The sequence below is a fragment of the Cricetulus griseus genome, chromosome 2, assembly GCF_003668045.3.
Source record: "Cricetulus griseus strain 17A/GY chromosome 2, alternate assembly CriGri-PICRH-1.0, whole genome shotgun sequence".
Taxonomy (NCBI): Eukaryota; Metazoa; Chordata; class Mammalia; order Rodentia; family Cricetidae; genus Cricetulus; species Cricetulus griseus.
The window spans coordinates 370784466-370805671 of NC_048595.1; the positions used below are offsets into that span (position 1 = coordinate 370784466).

General features: G+C 48.5%; 1 protein-coding gene across 2 annotated transcripts in view; it reads right to left on the reverse strand.

Annotated features, from left to right (window-relative positions):
* Positions 1-21206, reverse strand: part of Ago2 (argonaute RISC catalytic component 2) — an 84990-nt gene that overhangs the window by 16064 nt on the left and 47720 nt on the right. For both annotated transcript variants that reach the window (XM_027403778.2, XM_035440656.1), the window contains exons 5-15: positions 20701-20837; positions 19061-19195; positions 18476-18563; positions 16680-16827; positions 15204-15323; positions 14934-15056; positions 12154-12287; positions 8979-9163; positions 7643-7802; positions 4024-4114; positions 1535-1729 (exon numbers count right to left, since the gene is read on the reverse strand). In XM_027403778.2, the coding sequence (XP_027259579.1) occupies positions 1535-1729; positions 4024-4114; positions 7643-7802; positions 8979-9163; positions 12154-12287; positions 14934-15056; positions 15204-15323; positions 16680-16827; positions 18476-18563; positions 19061-19195; positions 20701-20837 (1516 nt within the window). The remainder of the gene's footprint in view (positions 1-1534; positions 1730-4023; positions 4115-7642; positions 7803-8978; positions 9164-12153; positions 12288-14933; positions 15057-15203; positions 15324-16679; positions 16828-18475; positions 18564-19060; positions 19196-20700; positions 20838-21206) is intronic.

Here is a 21206-nt window from a genome sequence, read left to right on the forward strand (position 1 = left end):
TTTTCTCATTCTATTCTCAAGGGGCTCAGAAAACACTACTGCAAAGACTTGTGGACATGGACAGCTGAGCCATTTGCCACTTGCTTGCTGAGAGGAGAGGCAAGACAAATGGGGCAAACACTGTCTTAAGTCAGACCTGGGCCGCTTGGCTCTCCACCAAGCAGCACTCAGTAACAGGTATCCCTTCCACCTGTCAACTGTCGATCCTGCATTGAAGGTCTCATGTGAAAGAGTGGCTGAGTTTGGTTCATAGGTACTGGGAACACGGACTTTTGTTGAGACAGTGTCTCCCATCTCCCAATACTGCTCAGCCTAGCCTTGAAGTCTCAGGTCAAGCACTCTTCCCACCCACGTCTCCAGAGTGGCTGGGACTGCAGATGTACACTAAAGACAGGGTGCTCTTCAGCTTTCCTCTCTCTCCCTCCCCTCCCTCTCTTTCTGAGACAAGGTCTTACTACACTGCCAAGACTGGACTGGAACTTACAGAGATCTGCCTGCCTCTGTCTGCTGAGTGCTAGGATTAAAGGTGTACTACCATGCCTTGCAACATCAGATTTAGCAGCCTCAATCAAATACTGTTTACAATGTTTCAAAAGTATGTCTAGAATTCCATCAGACAATTCGCTTGTGGGGATTCTGGGATTCCCTAAGGGGGTGGAGCTGGTATAACCTCTCTACCAGGAAGGAGTGAGTTTAAAGACGGGGAGCATGGAAGGTTCTACTTAGGGGAAACATGGCTGGGTCACAGGAATACATTGTGGAAGCTGTCACCAAAGATCTTGCAGAGCCCAGCTCTAGAGGCTTGGGCAGGAAGGGCAGAGGCCAACAGGGTACTCCTTCCCAGGGGGCATGAGCATCTGTTCTGAAAATGAAAAACTGCAGCATGCACCCCGGACAGGAAAGCAAATGCACATGTCCTCTGTGGTATGCCATTAGCCCGTAGTCAAGGCAAGCAGATTTTCAAGCACTTTAGACCTTAGAAATGCCAGGGCAGATACCAATGCTCCCCAAGTATGGGGACCCATCATCCCCACAAGATCTAGCTTACATGTCTTATTTCTCCATTCTCTGCTACCAGGTCCGAAGAAAGCATCTGCTGAGACTAGGGTAAAGTGGAGAAAGAACTAGCCCTGCCCAGCAAGGGAACCCCAGGGCAGCAGCTTCTTGAGTTCCAGGCCACAGTGGGCTCATTCTGCTATCGAAGCTTGGCTGGAATATCTGCAATTCCCTCCTCTCACTGCCCTGGGCTTTTATGAGGCCTATAGCTCTCCATACCCATTGTATTGGTACCTGAACACTATCCTCAAAGAGCTCCAAGCTGTCACTGGACCCTAAAAACCAATTCTCATATTCCGTGACCTGGTTCCCCTCACTTAGGTCTCCATTGCCTGAGCTTATTTGCACAACTCCACTCCTGCCTTCCACCAACATGGGCCCCAAAATCTCACATGGCATAGCCTGACCCCATAATCTGCCTTCTACATTGTGACCAGACAATCAACAAAGGCCAAGAAGACAGTTTGGTGTAGCCCACCTGCTGGAACTGGCCCTCAGAAACGCCATCTCTGTAGAAGATGATGCGGGTGGGCTTGAAGCGTGTTGATTTGTAGAACTGAATGAGCAGCTCCCGAACCATGGCGGCCAGGTCCTGGATGATCTCCTGTCGGTGCTGCTGTACGCGCACGGTGGCGCAGTAGCGGTTGGGGTGTGCGTCCATGCTGCCCACAACCTACGAGACATACAGTCAGCAGATGACAAGGGCTTCAGAAGTCCCTCTTCTAGGGTCCTGCTGGACAGCCTATGAAGAAACATCTCCCCACAATGTCCTTCACAGCAGAAAGTCATGCTAAGTACCTTCTAAAGGTGGGATACTTGCCCCAAAATACCTAAGAAAAGGCAAAACTAAACTGGCTGAGCATTGGTGTCGCACACCTTTGATTCCAGCACTCATGAGACAGAAGGAGGCAGATTTCTGTGAGTTCCAGACCAGTCTGGTCTACAGAGCGAGTTGCAGGACAGCCAGAGGGGTTATACAAGCAACTAGGGATGCTTCTAGTGTCTCAAGAGCAACCACCTCTCCAAAAAGCCATATGCACCCTGAAGATTTTTTATCTCCAGACTTTGGTCCCCAGGAAGCTCACAGCCCCTTGAAGCAAGCTGTTCATGGGGGTCATCTGAAGGAGCAAACCAGACAGCCAGAACGCAAACCATGATACTTCAGGGTTCTAAGATCAGGGCCCAAGGGTAACTGAGCAGCTACAGCTAGGGCCTGCCCACTTCCCAGCTGTACTTTCAGATGGCTAAAGGATGGGCCAGTCTTGTGTCCCTGGAAAGCAGGTGACCTGCTACTCCTCTGAGAAGTTTTACACAGCAATGTCTCTAGGCCTTCCCAGAACTCCTTGTTCTAGACCCTGCTTGGGGTTACGGTTTTCCTCACAAACCTACAGTTTCCCTCTTATACACTGTGAAAATAAACAGACCCTGAAATATTTCAAGTTGGTATAAATAGAAAGAAATCAACCTGAGTAGAAACCTGTTCCTACTGATTGAGAACTGCAAGCACCAGGTATAAACACAGAGGTTTCTGCCCCTGAGATTTGATAAGCCTGGCTCTGGGGCCTAATCTTGGTTGTCAACTCCCCAACTTCTGAAATCAACTTAAGCCCAAGTAGCTGGGCAAGCCTGTGAGGGATTTTCTTGATTGCATCATCAGAGGGGGGAAAGACCCACCCTAAATCTGAGTCACACCTCTTAGTGGCAGCCTTTTGCTTTTTGCCTGCTTGCCCAAACTCTTATTGGGTTTGTCCATCCTGTTCTGCAGGCAGATGCCAACTTAGACTGAAAACCAGCAACTGGGACTGAACATCCAGCCTCACGGACTGAACTACTGATTGTTTTCAGCCTTTCCATTGTAAGACTGAATCTTTTAAGCGGGTCCAATAAAACTGTGTCTGTACCTATGTGTGCATGTGTTTCAGACTAACACACTGGCCTAAGCCTCCAAAACGTACAGCAAGGGCCTGTGCACAACAACCCAGGAAAAAACAAAAGCCAATGGTGACCAGGTAGAGCCCAATGTGGCAAAAGACCTGGGATCTTGGCTCTAGACACCACATGCAATCCAAACCAGAGAACTGTGCCTGGCACACACTGGGGGCTCCTTCCAGTCTGAGAGTTGGAATTGGGTCCTGACTATATGGCCCCCATATGCCATCCTTTAAGACAGATTAAACAATGATGTTAAGTCTGTTTAGCACCTGCTGTATGCCAGGCACTGAGCAAGAACCTCAAATCCTTTCACAATCCCAAAGCCGACAGCAGCATAGGTAAAAAGCCCAGAAAGATTAATCCTAATTGCAGCAGAGAAACAGAGTGTGGCTTAAGGCTGAGGTTCAGCTGGGTGTAAGGCTCATAAAGGGTGCTGGGGCCCATTCTAATGGAGGCTGCTCCACACAGGGCCTTTCAGTCCCATTCCACACCAGGTGAGAACTTCTGAGACACTGATGATGGTGAAACTGATTGTACAAGAAGGCATTTGTGGGGATGGGACCCATGCTTCAGACAGATGAACAAAAAGAGCCTGTTGCTTCCTTCCATATTCTCATCTGCCCTGGCTCTACAGACTAGAGTCACAGTGAGAGGATGCCCTTTTCACTCTGCACTCCAAAGGGCCAAACTTCACTACTGGAGGCATGTGGCTGAGCTACATGAACGGACAGGACACGGCAATCTTCTGAGAGCAGAGGGAGTGGTTGCTGTGTTGATGGACGGGGGAAGCCCACCAAATGTACCACAGGCAGTAGGCTAGATGGCAGCCTACACCCTCCTGTGACATCCTCAGGGGATGTCACCCTTTTGCCATTAGATCATGATCTGACCAACCAATCGGGTGAAGTAAGTAAGCTAGCTCCATGTCATTCTCCTCACCACACCACTGCAAATAGACCACTGACACTTGAGGGCCAAGGGGCCCCCAGATAGCATGGTACCAGAAGAGAGCAGGAAGAAAGTGTGGACACTTACTGCAGCAATCGAAGGCTTCTTCCCATCCCCAGCTGGTGGGTGGGTGACATCGGCTCCCAGGAAGATGACAGGCTGCTGGAACACTGGAGGCCTATAAGAAAGTGGGTATTGGAGGCCCAGGCTTGGGACAATGCATGGATATCTGCCAGCATAAGTTATTTCTGTCCCTCTCTTGGAGGTGACCATAACCCCAAAATGGACATTTTCCAAAGGATCTTTCTGCCCCTACCCCAGTGCCTGGCTGGACGACAGGCATGAACCACCAGTCCCACCTGATTTATATACTGTGCAGGAGCCTGAACCCAGGGCCTCATATACGTTTACTTTACCAAGTGAGAGACATCCCCAGCAGCCCAACGGAATCCTTATCCTTAAAGATACACACAGAAAGCCCAGGAAGGTGGGAGCAAGGTCTGAGCATGCAGCTGTCTTGGCTGGGCACTGGGGGTGCCTTGTTTAAAGTACTCCAGGAACTCACCTGCCTATGGCTCACTCTCTTGGGGTTGCCAGAGCACAGAAGGAGTTTAAGTAGCATCCTAGACTGCCAATCCCAAATCCCAAATCCCAATACCCCAGGCATCATCTTTTATGGCTACCAATTCTGGCTGAGGTCGGTGGTGTATATAGTGAAGGCAGGGGAGACAGAAACAACGATAGCCCTGCATGCACCACCCAGAGGACTACCAGTGTTAGTATTCAGGCATCTGTCCTGACTTGCCCTTGGGGTTCTGACAGGATACACCCTCGGCTGCATCCATTAAGAGCACTTCCTGTGTATATCCACTACTTTCCCTTTTAAAAGGGCCATGCCCCCCTCATCCCCCCCCCTTCCCCCCTCTTGTCCCCAGTGACCAGTCTCTGCCCTCTTCTCCTGTCCCTTCTCTCTCCTGTTCCAATACATCTATGTGAGTCCTGTTGTATGGTATGACTTCTCTTGGAGGTGTTTTTTTGTTTGTTTTTAAATTACAATACCAGACTTGTCCTGCCTCTTGTATCGTAGAGGCCTGTCACTAGGAGCAGCTCCTATTTTCATTTCCGTTGTGACTGCTCTTCTAACAAGAATGCAAAGGCCAGGGGCACATAGGCACACCCACTGTCTGCCACAAGCAACCTTGTGGCTGCTGCTTATAGCGGGAGAGGGTATTTGCTGTGGACATCAGAAAGGGGTTCAGCCATCCTGCAATTTTTCTTTTTTTCCCTTTGTTTTGAGACATAGTCTCATGTATCCCATACTGGCCTTGGACTTCTGATCCTCCTGCCTCTCAAATTCTGGGATCATAAGAATATACCTCCACATCTGGTTCCTGCAATTCTTATCAACAGCCAGGCCTCACATATCCCCTTAGTGCCTCAAGAGACGGGATTCTTCTAAAGATGGCCTGAGGCTATCACAAAGACGCAAAAGACAATTTGACACCTGTTAGCAGAGAAAGGTAAAGTGGCCAGAAGGGCATCATTGTCCCTAAGTGTGTGGAGACTGACTCCTCCAGACGGTATTTTCTGTGTAAGACCCTAGCAACCATGACACTAGCTGAGCATATCTCTACCTGAGGTGACTTCACATCTGCTGAAAGAAACGGCCGCTCAGAGGGGAGTACATCTATTGCACGCTGTCATCTCCCAATCAGCCAGACTCAGCCAAGGCCTAGGGAGTGACCATAACAGGAATTCTCCTGGACAATCCCCCTAGCACCCACTCAGGACATAGCCACAGAGGAGAGAAAGTACTTCATGAGTGTGCATCTCTGTACCCTTTCCAGCAAGAGAGGAGGGCAAGTGTTAGGGAAGTTACCTGTCACCTCTAAGACACAGATAACTTATGACACTGTGGTCCTGATAACCACACTCAAATTGCCTCTGTCCCCTAGTCTCACTGTCCTCTGATGGCAGTTAAAAGCAGGAGCTGGGTGCTATACTGCAGACCCTGATCACCACCTGCCACCACCAAGCCACCCAGCAGGCACAGCCAGGTAGCAGTTGTATTCCTACACGTGGGTGGATATGACCACCTGCCATAAGTAAAGGCACACCTGCCCTTGGCTTCCTCTCATCTTTCATCTGTAGCCCATCAAAGCTTCCCATGAGCCCAGCCTGCTGCTCCCTCCCAGGCCCCTCCTAACTCAACTCCATGCTGTCATGGCAACAAGATTCCTCTTTCAAGATCTCCAGGGACTTCCACATCACTGGGTCCAATGATCAAATCACCAGTGTGGCTCACTGGCATTTTGTTGATGCAAGACACACTTTTCCTTGAGTGGCATGACTCGGATGCCTCCCCTCCTTGCCTCCTCCTCTTACTGTCTACTACCAGTGTACCTGAATTTTACCCTGAACACAGGGCTCAGATCTTCTTGCCATTCATTCAAGAGTGCTCATCCAGCCTCAGGGTTTTTTTGTTTTTTGTTTTTTTTTTGAGACAGGGTTTCTCTGTAGGTTTGGAGATTCTCCTGGAACTTTCCTTGAAGACCAGGCTGGACTGGAACTCACAGAGATCTGCCTGCCCCTGCCTCCCGAGTGCTGGGATTAAAGATGTGTGCCACCAACACCGGCCAGCCTCAGGGTTTTAATACCAGAGGACTCCTGGGCTCTGACAATGAGCCTCCTCCTATCTCCTGATGCAGGCCAGAGTCCATTCCTCTTTCATGAGGGCCCTGACTTTGACATTAACTAGACCAAGAGCTTGGGAGGACTGTCATTCTCCCCCTTCAGTCTCTTCAGTCTAGTCCACCTGTCTCTATCTCCAAAACAACCTGGGCACTTCATCCTGCCTGCCCCCACTCAGCCTGCCACAGGCAGGCACAAAAGGCATCCCGAGTCCATGCCACACACAGCCACAGTCAGTCCCCCAGAACACAGGCCTGTCTATCATTCCTGTGGTCATTCTTTTCTTTTGCCTCCACTACAGGCCCACATTTCAAGGAAAGGCAGACATTAACTTTGGCCTTGTCCCCTAACCCCTCAGGAAGGATACACATCCCCAGACCTTAGTCCTATGGGGCATGCTGGCAGCCAGTGCTTGGCCTGGACCAGGCACTGGACCCAACAACACTGGCTCCTACATAGAGCTTTCAGTTCAGAATGCTCTGATCCCAGCAGTAAACTTCCAGTGAGAAATTGAGAAATACTGGCACCTACACTGCAGTAATGCTCTAGGGACCAGCTGACAAGTATGGAAGCCCATTTCCTGGCCATTCCAAATGAACCCATCTTGACCTCACTCTCACAACTTTTTGTTTTGTTTTGTTTTGTTTGTTTTTCAAGACAAGAGTTTCTCTGTAGCTTTGGAGCCTATCCTGGAACTAGCTCTTGTAGACCAGGCTGGTCTTGAACTCACAGAGATCCACCTGCCTCAGCCTCCCGAGTGCTGGGATTAAAGGCGTGCACCACCAACGCCTGGCAATGACTCTCACAACTCTTAGTGGAGCTTGCTGGCCCCAGTACAGGAAGCAGGGGCTGCAGTAGCCCCACACTAATCTTCAACTATTAGGGAGTCCAGCCACAGCATTCACCCACCCCAGGAGCCCCTGGTTCTGAGGGGCCTGGGACTCATCCCACTATGGACACCTCTCAACTGACCATCCAAACCAGCTGGTGTATGTGCAGGGTGCAGCCACCTCACCTGCCCTGTGGCAGCAGGATGTTGTTGACGCCTCCCAGTTTGACATTGATTTTTAAGCAGAGATTGGACAGGGTCTGTGGCGTGGTCCTCTGCACATTCTTCATCTGTACGCATTGTGTGGCCATCCCCAGCACTGTGTCTCCCACACGCTTGACTTCAGCTGTGGAGCAGAGGTGCACATGTCATAGCTCCCAAAGAGAATCAGCTGTCTTCTGCCCCCAATTTGGACTGCATTGGTACAATGTTGAGCCATGGCAGCTGCACCAGGCATCCACACTCAGTCTATGGAAGATGCTGGCAGGTGGAGGGGCAGAATCCCGCTTTAGCACTGCCAGCGACCCGTGCCTGCCTTATCCTGGAGGCACATTTCACATCACCCAGCTATAACTGAAGCTCTGTCATTCCTCAGCAGGAATGACACCTGTTAAGCAAATGCCTGGGTAGCTAAAAATAAAAGCATCGGCCTCTTCAAAACCTTTGGCAAACACGGGACTAACATTAAAGAGCTGTAGGGATCCATACTCCCTCATCTCCAGATTCCTTAGGCAGCTGGTCACTGTTCCTCAGGCTATTCTAGAAACCAGGACTCCAGGGGGCAATACTTATCGCATTCAAACACTATTGAGTGAGAAAGCCTTTTTCAACTTAGAGGGAGAAGCATGGCCTTCGTGAGTCTGTAATCTGCCTGTGCTGGATAGACTAGGTCTCTACTGGCAACAACCATCAAGAAGCTGCAGTTGCTTTTCTTGGCTCCTGCACCACCAGATCTCACACCAACACCCTTTTGACTGGAAGCCTGTGGGGCAATTGTTTTCACCTTGCAGACCTCTCCACACAGCCTCCCTGCCCCATCCCAAGGCCTCCTGAACAGAAGGCTGTACCTGATTCACTCCCTTTCTCCAGTATTAGCAGGCTGTGCACTGATGAAGCAACTACCCTCTGACATAAAGAAGCCCACCCTTGTCTGGGGTGGTAGCAGGGATCATACATGTTGACTGAATCCTGGGGAATCAAGCCAGTGGGGTTTCTCAGTGAACAATGGCATATTAGGGGACCCTCTTACACCTGCCAACACTTATTGCCACAGCATGAACATAAAACCAAGCCTAAAGCCACCTTGAGTCACTAGATTCCTAGGACGGTGACTTCATGAAAGACAATAAGGACAGCTCAAAACACTGGCTTGAGCAACCAGACTTCCTTCTCCCCTCTCAGGCTCAGGACTGGGCAAAAAACAACTATTCAGTTCAGTCAACACAAAGGGGAACAGAACAGGCAACCTACACCCATTGACACTGCCTCAACTCCCTAAAGCCTGCAGACAGCTGACACCTACCATACACAGGAGTTTTGCCAGGCAGGATGACCACCACCAGCTGCAGGCCAGCGTATGTATTCTTCAGGTGCCGGAACATAGGCTCCACACTGTCTGCCCCTTGCGCATATTTACAGAAGCAGGGCTGACCCTGGATAGGCATCCCGGCATCTCTCGAGATCTTCCTCAGTTGCTCTGTGAAGGACCTGAGGGAAAAGGCAACCTTGCTGAGATGTATAGCAGATGGTAAGGAACCCATACAACTAGGGGCTCTAAATAAGGTTTACAAAGTAAACAAAACAAAACAAAAAAAACAAAAAAAACCACAAAAACACACACACACAAAGTTAAAAAGCATGTTGCTGGGCACTGGTGGCCCACACCTTTAATCCCAGCACTTGGGAAGCAGAGGCAGGTGTATCTCTGAGTGAGGCCAGTCTGGTCTACAGAATGAGTTCCAGGACCGTCAGGGCCACCCAGAGAAACCCTGTCTTGAAAAAACAAATGAACAACATGCTTACAGAGGTTAGAATTAAGCGTCTTCAGGGCTGGGAATGCAGCTCAGTGGACAGAGTGCTTGCCTAGCATGAATAAGGTTTGATCCCCAACACTGCAAATTCCAGGCAATGGTGGGGGATGCCTGCAACCTCATAATTTTAGTCAGAAGGGTCTACAGTTCAAGGTCATTCATGGCTACACACCAAGTTCTAGGCTAACCTGGGACACATGAGCACATGAGACTCTGTCTAAACAAAAAAGAATTAAGTTTTTTTTTTTTTTTTTTTTGCTTTTGGTAGCACAGGCAGGCTTCAAATTCGGGATTCTACTGCCTCAGCCTGAGAGCCAGGGATAGGTGGCAGGCACCATACCATGCTAGAATTAAATCTCAGATAAAGTCAGAAATCAAAACTATATCAATCCGTGGAAGGGGTGAGTGGGCTACACACCCATATAAGGCCCAGGGATGACTATGCGGAGATAAAAAGGAAGGCATAAAATGCATGCTTGATGCCCCCCCCCCCCCCAGTGACACAGTGTGGGTTTTTGTGTCATGCAGGCCTAAGCAACCCTCTGCTAGGACTCTGGTAAAACAGACACCATTAGCTGTTTTGTGGGTTTTCCCTGCTGTTCTGCTGGGTACAACCTTGGAGACACAGACACAGGAGAAAATAGAAAAAGTGACATCCAAGGCAAGTTAGGTGACCCGAGACTGATTGTGGCTATGCTAGCTCCAGAGTAAGAACACGTCCAATCAGCAATAAGGTTCCTATCTAGCAGGTCAGTATCCACCTTCCCATACATTGGATTTACAGAACTCATGTGTGTGCATAAGCCAACAGGTGGGTGTGTCTCTGGACAGAGGTCAAGGATGGAAGATGGGCAGGACATGGCTAGTACCCAACCTCTGCTCTGAGCTTCAGGCTTCTTTTGCTAGAAGCATATGTCATCAATCAGTGGATGACAGCCTCCAGCCAGTGAACTCTGCCTAGCACTGGACAGCTTCATTGAATGGCCTCTAGCTGAACTGGTCAGGTGACAGCTACACGGTGCAGGCTTTGGGGTCCTCCCTTTCCTGCCCCAAGATAGGCAAAAAAAAAAAAAAAAAAAAAAAAAAAAAAGTCCCATTTTCCCTCTAACCTTGGAACAAAAATACAACCCTATGAGCCCCAGGGCACATTCTTGTTCTCACTGGTCAAGGTGGCCATGCCTAGGTTCCCCTACCACTGGCCCGACAGTTTTCTGAGCTGAAGAGCAGGCCCCTCTGAAACCCACTGTATCTGTCTGCCCTCAACTACTGGGAAGGTGGCGAAGCACATGCCAAAGCTTGCTGGGTTCACTGTAACCCTCCCCTCACACAGAAGAACAGCTGCCGTTCCCAGTTCTATTGCTGCCCTGTTCTACAAGCTCTTCCCAGCCTAGTTCCCAGTTTTCCCCTTCATGTAATTCAGGCATTTCACAGTAGCACTAGTGAAAAAGATGTGGTGAAACATTATTTATAATTTATTAAAGCTTGCCTGAGGATTCAGAAAGCAGAGTCAGCCTCAAGCTATAGTGATAAGGCAGTGGTGGCACATACCTTTAATCCCAGGACTCAGGAGAAAGGCAGATGGATCTCTCTGAGTTCAAGGCCACTCAGGGCTATATAAGATTGAGTCAATCTAAAAGAATAACAGAGCTCACACCTTTAATCCCAGCACTAGAGAGATAGAAAAGATAGGAGCAGGGTCTTCAGTGTTCAGTCTCATTAGTCGCTAGCCACATTGAGGAAAGCATAGCAGTCTGAGTGAATCTGAGAAGCAGTCTGAGTCACCTCTTTGGTCTGAGCTGAGGTAGAGGTAAGAGCTGGTGGTTGGCTGCTTTGCTTTTCTTATCTTCAGCTTGAAGACTGAACCCCGATATCAGTCTCTGGGTCTTTTATTTATCATGCTACAAAAAGGTGCTCCATGAAAATCTGACAACCTGAGTTTGATCCCTGGAACCCACGGGGTGAGAAGAGTGAACCAACTTTCTCAACTTAGCCTCTGACATCCACATGCATGCTGCAATGGGTATAGACATATCTACCCTGCCACACAAGCAAATAAATGTAACCAAAAATTTTTGGCCAAGCATGGTGGCATGCACCTTAATCTCAACATTCGGGAGGCAGAGGCCCGGTGGATCTCTGTGAGCTCAAGGCCAGCCTGAGTTGATATAGTGAGTTCCAGGACGGCCAGTTACATAGAGACATTTGGGGGGAAAAGGAAAAAGAAATCCTCGAGTGAAGTGTCCACTTCTACTTCCATGGTGACTAATGTCTTTTGAGATGGAGTCAAGTGTTACCCAGACTGGCCTCAAACTCTGGGATCAAGAAAATTTTGCCCCTCAGCCTCTTGAGTAGCTGCCCCCATGCCACTCTACCTGTACTTTTACACTGTTTTTGTTTTTGGTTTTTTTTGTTGTTGTTATTTTCTGTACTGAAGACTGAGCCCAGACCCCTGTATGTGGTCAAATGCTCTACCACTGAACTGGTATTGCCTGCACTTGTTTGTATTTTAACCTCAATGCTCAGATACTCTGGACTCATCTCATCTCTTTTGTTCTGGGAGTCAACCTGGGTAAGTAGTCTTTGTTAGAGAAAGGCTGTCAACCACTGACATTAGAACCCCACAAGCCATCTAAAGACCAGGCACATGGAGATCTCAGGCAGGCTTACTTCAGATGAACTTCTGTGCACTGGCGCTGGGGTGCAAAGCAGGCGATGGCCCACACCTTGATCTCGATGCCTGTGTGGAACTGCTTGTTTCTCATGTCCCACACACCTTGGACAGGGGTGGCGATCGCCTTGTTCTGCAAATAGAAATTGGTTTGGGGTAAGGAAACAAATGCTAACACTCTTGCTGCTGGTCCAACTGACCAACGATGACTCCTAATGCCCAGGCCATGACTGTTGTGTTGTCCCCATCTCTCTAGGACCCCCTAACTAGCACTGTAAGCAGCCGACACACTTGTACAGCATGGTGGGTTCTGGATGGAGGGTGGCAAGCTAGATGAGAAATGATTTTGTTATGGAATTTCTGTCAACGGTCCACTAGCCAATTAAGAGCAGCGTTTGGTCAGTTTTCATTAGGAATGGACATGACTGAATGAAAAAGCGAGGGAGATAGATGTGTGTAGTCTTTTTTCATCCCCGAGCACGATACTGGCATTGAGCCAGCCCCACCGCCCTCTGTGTTCCCCATGTTCGCCCTGGTTATTCCCATGTGCACCTGCCCTGCAGCCCTGGCGGTCTAGGAGCTTGTAGCTCTTTGCGCCCAGCCACCCGGACAAGTTCTGGTCCTTGAGCAACATTCGATGTATTCCCCTCCCCCCAGTAAGGCTTTTGCTGGGCTCAAACACTGGGGCAGAATCTGGTCCCGCCTTTTGAGCATCCACTCAGCTGCTGACTCATCTGCCTTAGTGCCCCGCCTCCTCCACCTGCTGGTCAGTGTCACTACATCTAAATATCTTCAGTCCTCCAAGCATCGTCTCCACCTGCTGGTCAAAGGGGGATAGATATTTTTGCATATTGTTACAAATTTGAGGCTATCGTCCTTATACTGCACATCTGTTTCCACTTTTGCTTAAGGTATCATCTATACAGCTGGTACCTACACAGCTTGTTTATTTTTGCAATGTGGAGTTTTAGTCCTTACAAGCAATATAGGATAATAAACAGATACAGGCTAATAGTCACCCATAATTATCAAACTTATAGTCATATTAGGTAGGTTTTCTAGGCATACATAGATATGTTTCAAATAGATAGGTAATCGTCAAACACTTCAAAGACCTGCAGAATATGGCATTTCAAACATTTTAATAACTTAAGACTTTTCTTGACACGAGACATGTCTGCTTCTGCCAATACCAATTTACTTCTAAAGAGGATGTTGAGCACTAAAGGCATTCCATATGGAGTTTGCTTTCTTTCTGGCACAAGCCAACTTTTAGGGCAAGAAAACTGCCCTTGTCTTGATGGCTATAAGTATGTACACTGTCTGGATTGGACAAGCAGGACACAAAGAAAGGCAACTGCCAAACTTTGTCAAGACAGGGTAGGATAGTCCTTCAAAATTTCCTGCTTCTGAAAAAAGTTTGTCAGATATTCTAGGTCTGTAGACCAAGGTTGGATGCACCTCAATATTGCAGAGGAAACTGGGGTGACTGTCCAAGCAGCCACCTTTTTCTGTCATTTCTCATTTTTTGGAAACCACTTGCCTATACTTCCTAGTTACTCTGGTAATATTATTTTCCTTCACAGGTCTTTGATGGGGTTGAAGACTAGACAGAGTGACAGTTCTCCCAAATCTTGGCAAAATTTTGGACTCTTCAGGAGAGGACAGCTATTGGAGGAATGGCTATAATTTTGCCAAGTCCTTATGGACTTGACATTTAGAATGCATTTCTTAATAAGTGCTCTTGTATGTGATTTCATTTTTGTTAAGGTTATTATCTTTCCTTTCTATCTGAACAACACTTGATAATAATTCTTATTGTATATAGTTTATTATGTTAGGGATAGAGGCTTTTCTTCTTCATTAGACAAAATGGGGGAAGGAAATGTTACAGAATTTCTGTCACTGGTCTGCTAGCCACTAAAGAGCAGTGTTTTCGTCCAAGGGGCGGAGTTTTCATCGGGAATGGAGTGACCAAATGAAAAGGTGGGGTGGAGAGACCACACAGGACCTTTCGGACAGGGAACGAGCAGTGTATTCAGTGGCTGTGGCTCAGTTCCGATTCCCATTTGTCTTGTGATATTTGTGCACAGATTTTCTTACTAATAAATGGTAAAATAACCCATTGACCCTCCTTTTTCAAAAATAGAAGGCTGGACAGATGGTGAGCTGGTAGATGGATGGGAACGAGGAGAAAAATGGATAGAAGGAAGGAGTGAATAAATGAGTAGATGGAAGGATGGGATGAGTAGAGCTAGATAAGTGGATGAGGTTGAGTAGAATCAGATGAATGGATGGTAAGATGAAAAGATGGGGGTGAGTAGAGTCAAACACCATCTCAAACTCTAAGCCAGGTGATGGTGGTGCACACTTAATTCCAGCACTTGGGAGGCAGAGACAGGCTGATCTTTGTGAGTTCGAGGCCAGCCTGGTTTACAGAGCTAGTTCCAGGATAGCTAGGGCTGTTACACTGAGAAAGCCTGTCTCAAAAAAACAAAACAAAACAAACAGACAAAAACACCCCAAAACATCTTTTTTAAAGAAGGAAATGAAGTTTTGATGAGGTAAGACAGACTTTTAGAAACATTAAATGCAATGTGCAAACTTTTAAAAAGGGTATAGAAGATAAGAGTATTTGTCAGTACAGCAGCCATCTGCAGTGCCCAAGGGTTTACCCCACAGGTAAGGGTGGCTACAACCCCAAAACATACATGGCTATTCTCCCTGTTCCACACACACACACACACACACACACACCACGGCACTCATCTGTACCTACCCTGCCCCCATAGAGGATGGAGGGCGGCTGCAGAACACGCCCTGTCACATCTGTCATCTCATCTTTGACCATGATTCCAAATTCACGAACATAGGGGTCTGTATTGAAACTTGCACTTCGCATCTTGAGGAAGGAAAAAGAGAAAGAGGAGTCAGTGGTGGCCTCTCTGCTCCTTCCAAGGGCCATCTCTGCTCAAAGCACAGGAATGTGTTGAGGGGTATCCTTGCCATAGTGTCCCAGCCAGAAGGAACCTGAAAACCCAGTGCTCACCAATTTGCTGATCTCCTCTTGCCGATCAGGTGCAGACCTGGCAGTTGCTCTGATCATGGTTGAGGTCTGATTGTCGGTTAATTTTTTAATACATCTCTGTCCAGCCACTATGTTACAGACCTACAAAGAATACCCACATGTCAACACATGCACTGTGGTAGGGAGGGAGTTTTCAGAGGCTCACTACACAAGCCAGAGTCCTAGCCAGGGATGGGCTGCTCCATAGCCTACCACTCATAACAGAACTTCTGGGTAAACCTGGCCTGACAGATCTGTGTCCCTCAGCTTTGGTGGCACTACTAGGAACAGGGAGAGGGGACAATGGTGCCAATCTAGAGTCCTGGATTTGAGCTGGGCATAGAGTGGTTCACATCTGTTGTGCTGGCTAATCTTATGTCAATTTGACACAAGCTATAGTCATCTGAGAGGAGGGAACCTCAACTGATAAACTGCTTCCATAAGATGGGGTTATAGCCTGTACCGACCCCACACCCAAAAATAACAGTCTACACAGGAAACCATCACAGAGACCTCTTAAAAATCATGGTAAGGATGCTGAAGTATAGCCCCTCACAACAGAGGGCTTCTGGTGGGATGCAGGTAGGGAAAGACAAGTTTTCTTTAGTGGCTGGCTACTGGGAGTTTGACCACGAGTATATAGGCAACACAAATTAGACTTGTGTTGTTTTGTTTTATTTTTTTTTCCTTTTTTTGTGCAGTGTGGGGGGAGGGTCTCAAGGGTGAGAGGCAGATCTGGGAAGACGGGGAAGTGAATGTGATTGGGGGGGCATGATATGAAATTCCCAAATAATAAAAATATTATGAAGGGGGGAAAAAAAGGATCGGGTTGTAGGCAAGCTTCCAGGGTATTTTCTTAATTAGTGATTGATGTGGGAGGGCTCAGTCTATTGTGGTTGATGTCACCTGTAGACTGGTGGTCCTGAGTGCCATAAGAAAGCAGTCTGAACAAACCCCGGGGAACAAACCACAGTTAGCCGCACACCTTCATGGCCTCTGTATCAGCTCCTGCCTCCTGGTTCCTAACCTGGTTGAGTATCTGCTCTGATTTCCTTAGATGATGAATGGTGATGTGGAAAGGTATGTAAAATAAACCCCTTCTTGCCCAGTTGCTTTTGGTCATGATGTTTCATAACAGCAACAGAAAGCCCAAGGAAGACACCCTTCAACACAGGGCTCACAAGGCTGAGGCAGGTAAGATCTCTGAGGTGGGGGCCAGCAGGGTCTACATTGAGAATTCCAGGCCAGCCAAGGCTACACAGTGAGACCGTATCTAAGAAGGGGGGTGGGGAGGGAAGTCCCACTCAGGCTGCCAATCTCATGCCATTTTGGGAGAAGAGGTACACAAAGGGGACAGATCTCAACAATGCCATGAATTGGTTGGGTCCTACAGCACGAGTGAGGCCTGGCTGGACTGGGCTTCTCCTCCTCAATCAAGGGTGTAGTGCAGAGACTTGCCTCCAGAGGAAGGTAGGTGTGTTTCTGCTCCTGTCCAACTTGTAAACACGGGAGGTGGGGGTAGCGCAGAACCAGCTTATGTCTGTCCTTGAAGTACTGGGCCACTGTACACTCCACCGTCTGTCCACTCTCCTGCTGCAGTGGGAACCTGAAGAAAGAAGTGACTCAGGCAAGAACCTCCCAGGCTCCTTGGACACTGGAACTCCAACACACCTTTCCAGGAACAAGCATCTCTGGGACTATTCTAAAGCCCCTCAACTCTGTCTCTCAGGCTCCCCGTGCCTGTTGGGAAACAGCAACTACCTATGCATCTAAGAAACACACAAGTCACAGTTTCTACGAAACAATTCAGGAAGATGAGTCCAGAAAAGTCTGTTTCCCAGCAGACCCCAGTGACTCTAAGTAACTCCTAAACCCTAAAGATCCCAGTGCCAGAAGAAATTGAGGCCTTCCAGGTAAGAGCATGCTGGTCTCAGTCAGATCAAGGTTTTCCTTGTGGGACTGAGCAAGAGTAGATTACCAAGACATAAATAGGGGAGGTGAGCCATGTGCCACACACAGGTGGATGACGGCTCCCAGGTGGGACAGGTCATGTGGCTCAGCACTCCTGAACTGACTCTTCTGTCAAGACTGCCAGGTAATCTGTCACCTCTTGCGTAATGGGCAGGTGATGGGACCCAGATCCTGCTGCTGCATGAGGACTGGGTATCTTGGTACCCTAGCAACAGTCTGTTTTCTGTGAATGAACCAGTCAATTGTGTGCTTACCACTAGACAAATGACAGCATGATTGGACACTAGTTAAGAGACACTGTGTTAGCCCTTGCAACTGCCTCAGCCAGCAGGGCTGGTCAGCAGCCCACAGGTGTCCTTGCTTCGCCCAGACCTAAAGTCACATCCTCCACTCCCTTGCACATGTGGGATTTCTATGTTGGAATTCATGCTTGTTTTTTAAAAGACTTATTTTATGTATATATCTGCACATCCCAAGGGACCACCGTTATAGATGGTTGTGAGCCGCCACGTGGTTGCTGGGAAGTGAACTCAGGTCCTCTGGAAGAACGGTCAGTGTTCTTAACCTCCAAGCCATCTCTCCAGGCAGAGGCATCTTCGTGAGTAGTTTCAGGCCAGCCTGATTTAAACATTGAATCCCTATCTTAAAACAAAACCAAACAAAATGGGGGCTGGAGAGATGGCTCATAGGTTAAGAGTACTGGCTGCTCTTGCAGAGGATCCAGGTTTGATTCCAGCCACCTGTAACTCCTGTTCCAGGGATCTGATGCCTCTCTTCTGGCCTCCATGGGGACCAGGTGAACAGACATACATGCAGGGAAAACAGTCATACAATAAAGATATAAATTTAAAAGCAAAACCAAAAAATCCCAACTTATTATATTTTAAATTGTGTGTGTGTGTGTGTGTGTGTGTGTGTGTGTGTGTGTGTGTGTGTGTATGTGTGTGTGTGTGAGCTCGCACATGTATATATGTGGATACAATACATTAAGAGGGCACTGCAGCTGGAGCTACAGGTGGTTGTAAGCTGCCCAACATGGGTGCTGGGAACCAAACTTGGGACCTCCAGAAGAGCAATATATGCTCTGAACTATTGAGTGATTTATCCAGCCCCTAGGGTTCACTTTGTAGAGTGGAAAGTGAACGAGCCACAGAGGTAGCTACTAGATTTTAGGAGCACAAATAAATCCTTGCAGGACAGTCTCATGACTTCCAGTGTCTGGGAATATGAGTGACAGGACCAGCCTGAGTTTGTAAGGAGGGATGACTGTTCAACTGCCTTACGTTTGGTGACTGGCAGGCCGGCGGGTCACATTGCAGACACGGTACTTCCTCTTCATCTGACCACAGTGCGTTATCTCCACCTTTAGACCTGGTGACAGACAGCAGGCATCAGAGTTACCCTTGCCATGCACCTATAGTCCAAACTCCAGTCTAGAATCAATTTGCAGACATGGCAGCTCTGGCCACATTTGAAGCCATAGGCTTCTAGAGCCGAGAAGTAAGAAATGAGTGCTATCCTCAGGATGCCATGGCTGCACCCACCTTGTCCTGAGATGCCAGCACAATTCAGCTCAGTAAGATTTGGGTGTCACCACTACCACTCTCTCACAGTGATTCTAGTCCTAACCTTTGTGGCTCAGACAGGACAGGCATCCCAGCTGCTCCCACCCATGTAGTTGTGCTCGTTAGCGCCATGGGCCCCCCTGTGTGAGTCCCAGCTATCTCAGAGTCAGTGTGCCTTGTGGCTCACTCTTCCCATAGCTCCCATCTCCCTCATCAGAGTGGAACAAGAACCCATCCATGCATGGGTGGGGACCCCAGAGGGGGCCCTCACCCCCTAGCCTGTTGCTCTGGGTGGTTCTTTACCTTTTATTTCTTTGGTAAACTTTACCCTTTGGGAATCTGTCAGAGGTTTTTGTTGTTCTTCAATACTTTTAAAATCCAAAACTTCACAAACAAACTCGATCACCGGCTGTGCCTTGTAAAATGCAGTTGCTGACACTGTGCAGGAAAAGCAAGAGACAGACAAGAACATCTAGAGTAATCCATGTGACTAGTAGCAGGCAGCTCAGGAGGCCTGGCCTCAGTTTCTCCTGTATGCTCCCCCGCTCCTCTTATGTAATGAGAAAACCAATGTCCACTGTGCCCAGAGCTCCACACTAACCAAGGAGATTCCATGCTTTTCTCTAGCCATAGGCAATGGTAAGGGATTGGCTGAGACTGAAGAAGTCACCCAAAGAACTACTGCGGTCTTTTTTTTGGTTTTTCGAGACAGGGTTTCTCTGTGTAGCTTTGGAGCCTATCCTGGTACTTGCTCTAGAGACCAGGCTGGCCTCGAACTCACAGAGATCCGTCTGCCTCTGCCTCTGCCTCCTGAGTGCTGGGATTAAAGGCGTGTTCCACCAACAACCGGCGAACTACTGTGGTCTTATAAACAAATCTAGCTTGACACAGAACAGCCAGGACCTTGGACCCTGTAGGCTTTTCTGGCCACCTACTTCTGCCAGAGGCATTTCTGAGGTTTTTCCATTCATGCAATTCTTTTGCAGTCAGTATGAGCCTGAGCAAGATATGACCTAGGGCCTTCCTGGAGCTGCTGCCAAAACTTATCTTCTATGTGAGAGGAGGCATCGATCCTCCTGATTGTTGGTCTCTGGCAGAGGGAAGCGGACTCAAGCACAAAGTATGACCCCTGAGTTTCCTGAAGCAGTGTCCTCCCATCACTGAGAGCTACGTGGATCGTGAGGGCTCTGAACCAAGCAATATATTGATGGAGTCACAGTTGAATGGCATTTCTGGAAGGCTGCAAAAACTCAGACAGAGGTCTCCTGACTGGAGAAGTAGATGGCTGTGGGTGTACCTTCAGGGGAGCTCTTACCCCTGGCTCATTTCCATATGCCTCCTTCCCAGGCACCATGAGATAAGCAGCCATGCTGCATCACAGCCTCTCTGCAATGGTGCTCAGCTTCAGAATGATAGCATCAGCTTATTGTGGACTGAGTCCTCTGAAACCCCCAGTGAATCTTTAACCACTTTAAATGGTTTCTTCTAGGTACTTGTCACAGCAGTGACAGTCAAGCTGGAGGATCAACAGACAACGGCCACCCATTGGCACCTAATGGTGCTCTTCTCTCAGTGTAAACAACTTGAGTACTCAGGAAACATGGAGAGAAAGTGAGGGATGTGGCCCCAACCCCAATACTTGTGGTGTTCCAGCAGTGCACAGGGCCTGGCAGAGTCAGCTCCCCAGGCTGGCTAAAGGGCCCCTGGGAATGGAATACTCCAAAGGCTCCGATACCCAAACACGAACCACCTCAGATACCAAACACACGGTTGACACAGGCTGGTAACATTCCACGTCTCTGGCTTCACCAAAGGCTAGAGATAGCTATGAGAATCCTTCCTAAGGTCTGGCCACCTCTGAAAGCTTTCAAATCTCCGTCCTGTGTAATGCAGGTTGCACGGGCCCCATTCACCCTGCAGTGAAGCCCATAGGCTTTTCTTACCATCAATATTCAGCATCATTTTCCAAAGAGAAGGTCGGACGGACTGATGGAAGCCAAACCACACTTCCCGGCCCCCGCCCAGGGGGTTGGAACAGCCTTCAGACGCAGTGAAGAAGGAACGGCCAACGGGGGTGTACCTGCCAGGGAGACAGCCCTCTCCTAGTCAGAAGGGAGTCAGTCAGGAAGGGCCAGGCTGACTCCATGCTCTCCTCCTGTCATCCCAGCAGGCACACTGACACTCAGAGACCATTCTAGGTTTTTTCCTGTGAAGTCATGCTCATCATATGGAGTTGTAGGCTGCATCCACACAGCGTAAGCAGTAGCTGATGGAGGTGTGAGGGGACCTCTCTCAAGGTTCAGTGTGAGACAAGACCCACTATGATTCTAGCTCAGCCTCACTGTTCCACACTTTGAAGGTACCTTCCTATGACTTTCTCAAAAGGACAAGAGTTAATCTGGGAACAGGCTCTGCCGACAGCTGTGGCTTAACTCATGCAGAATGCAGG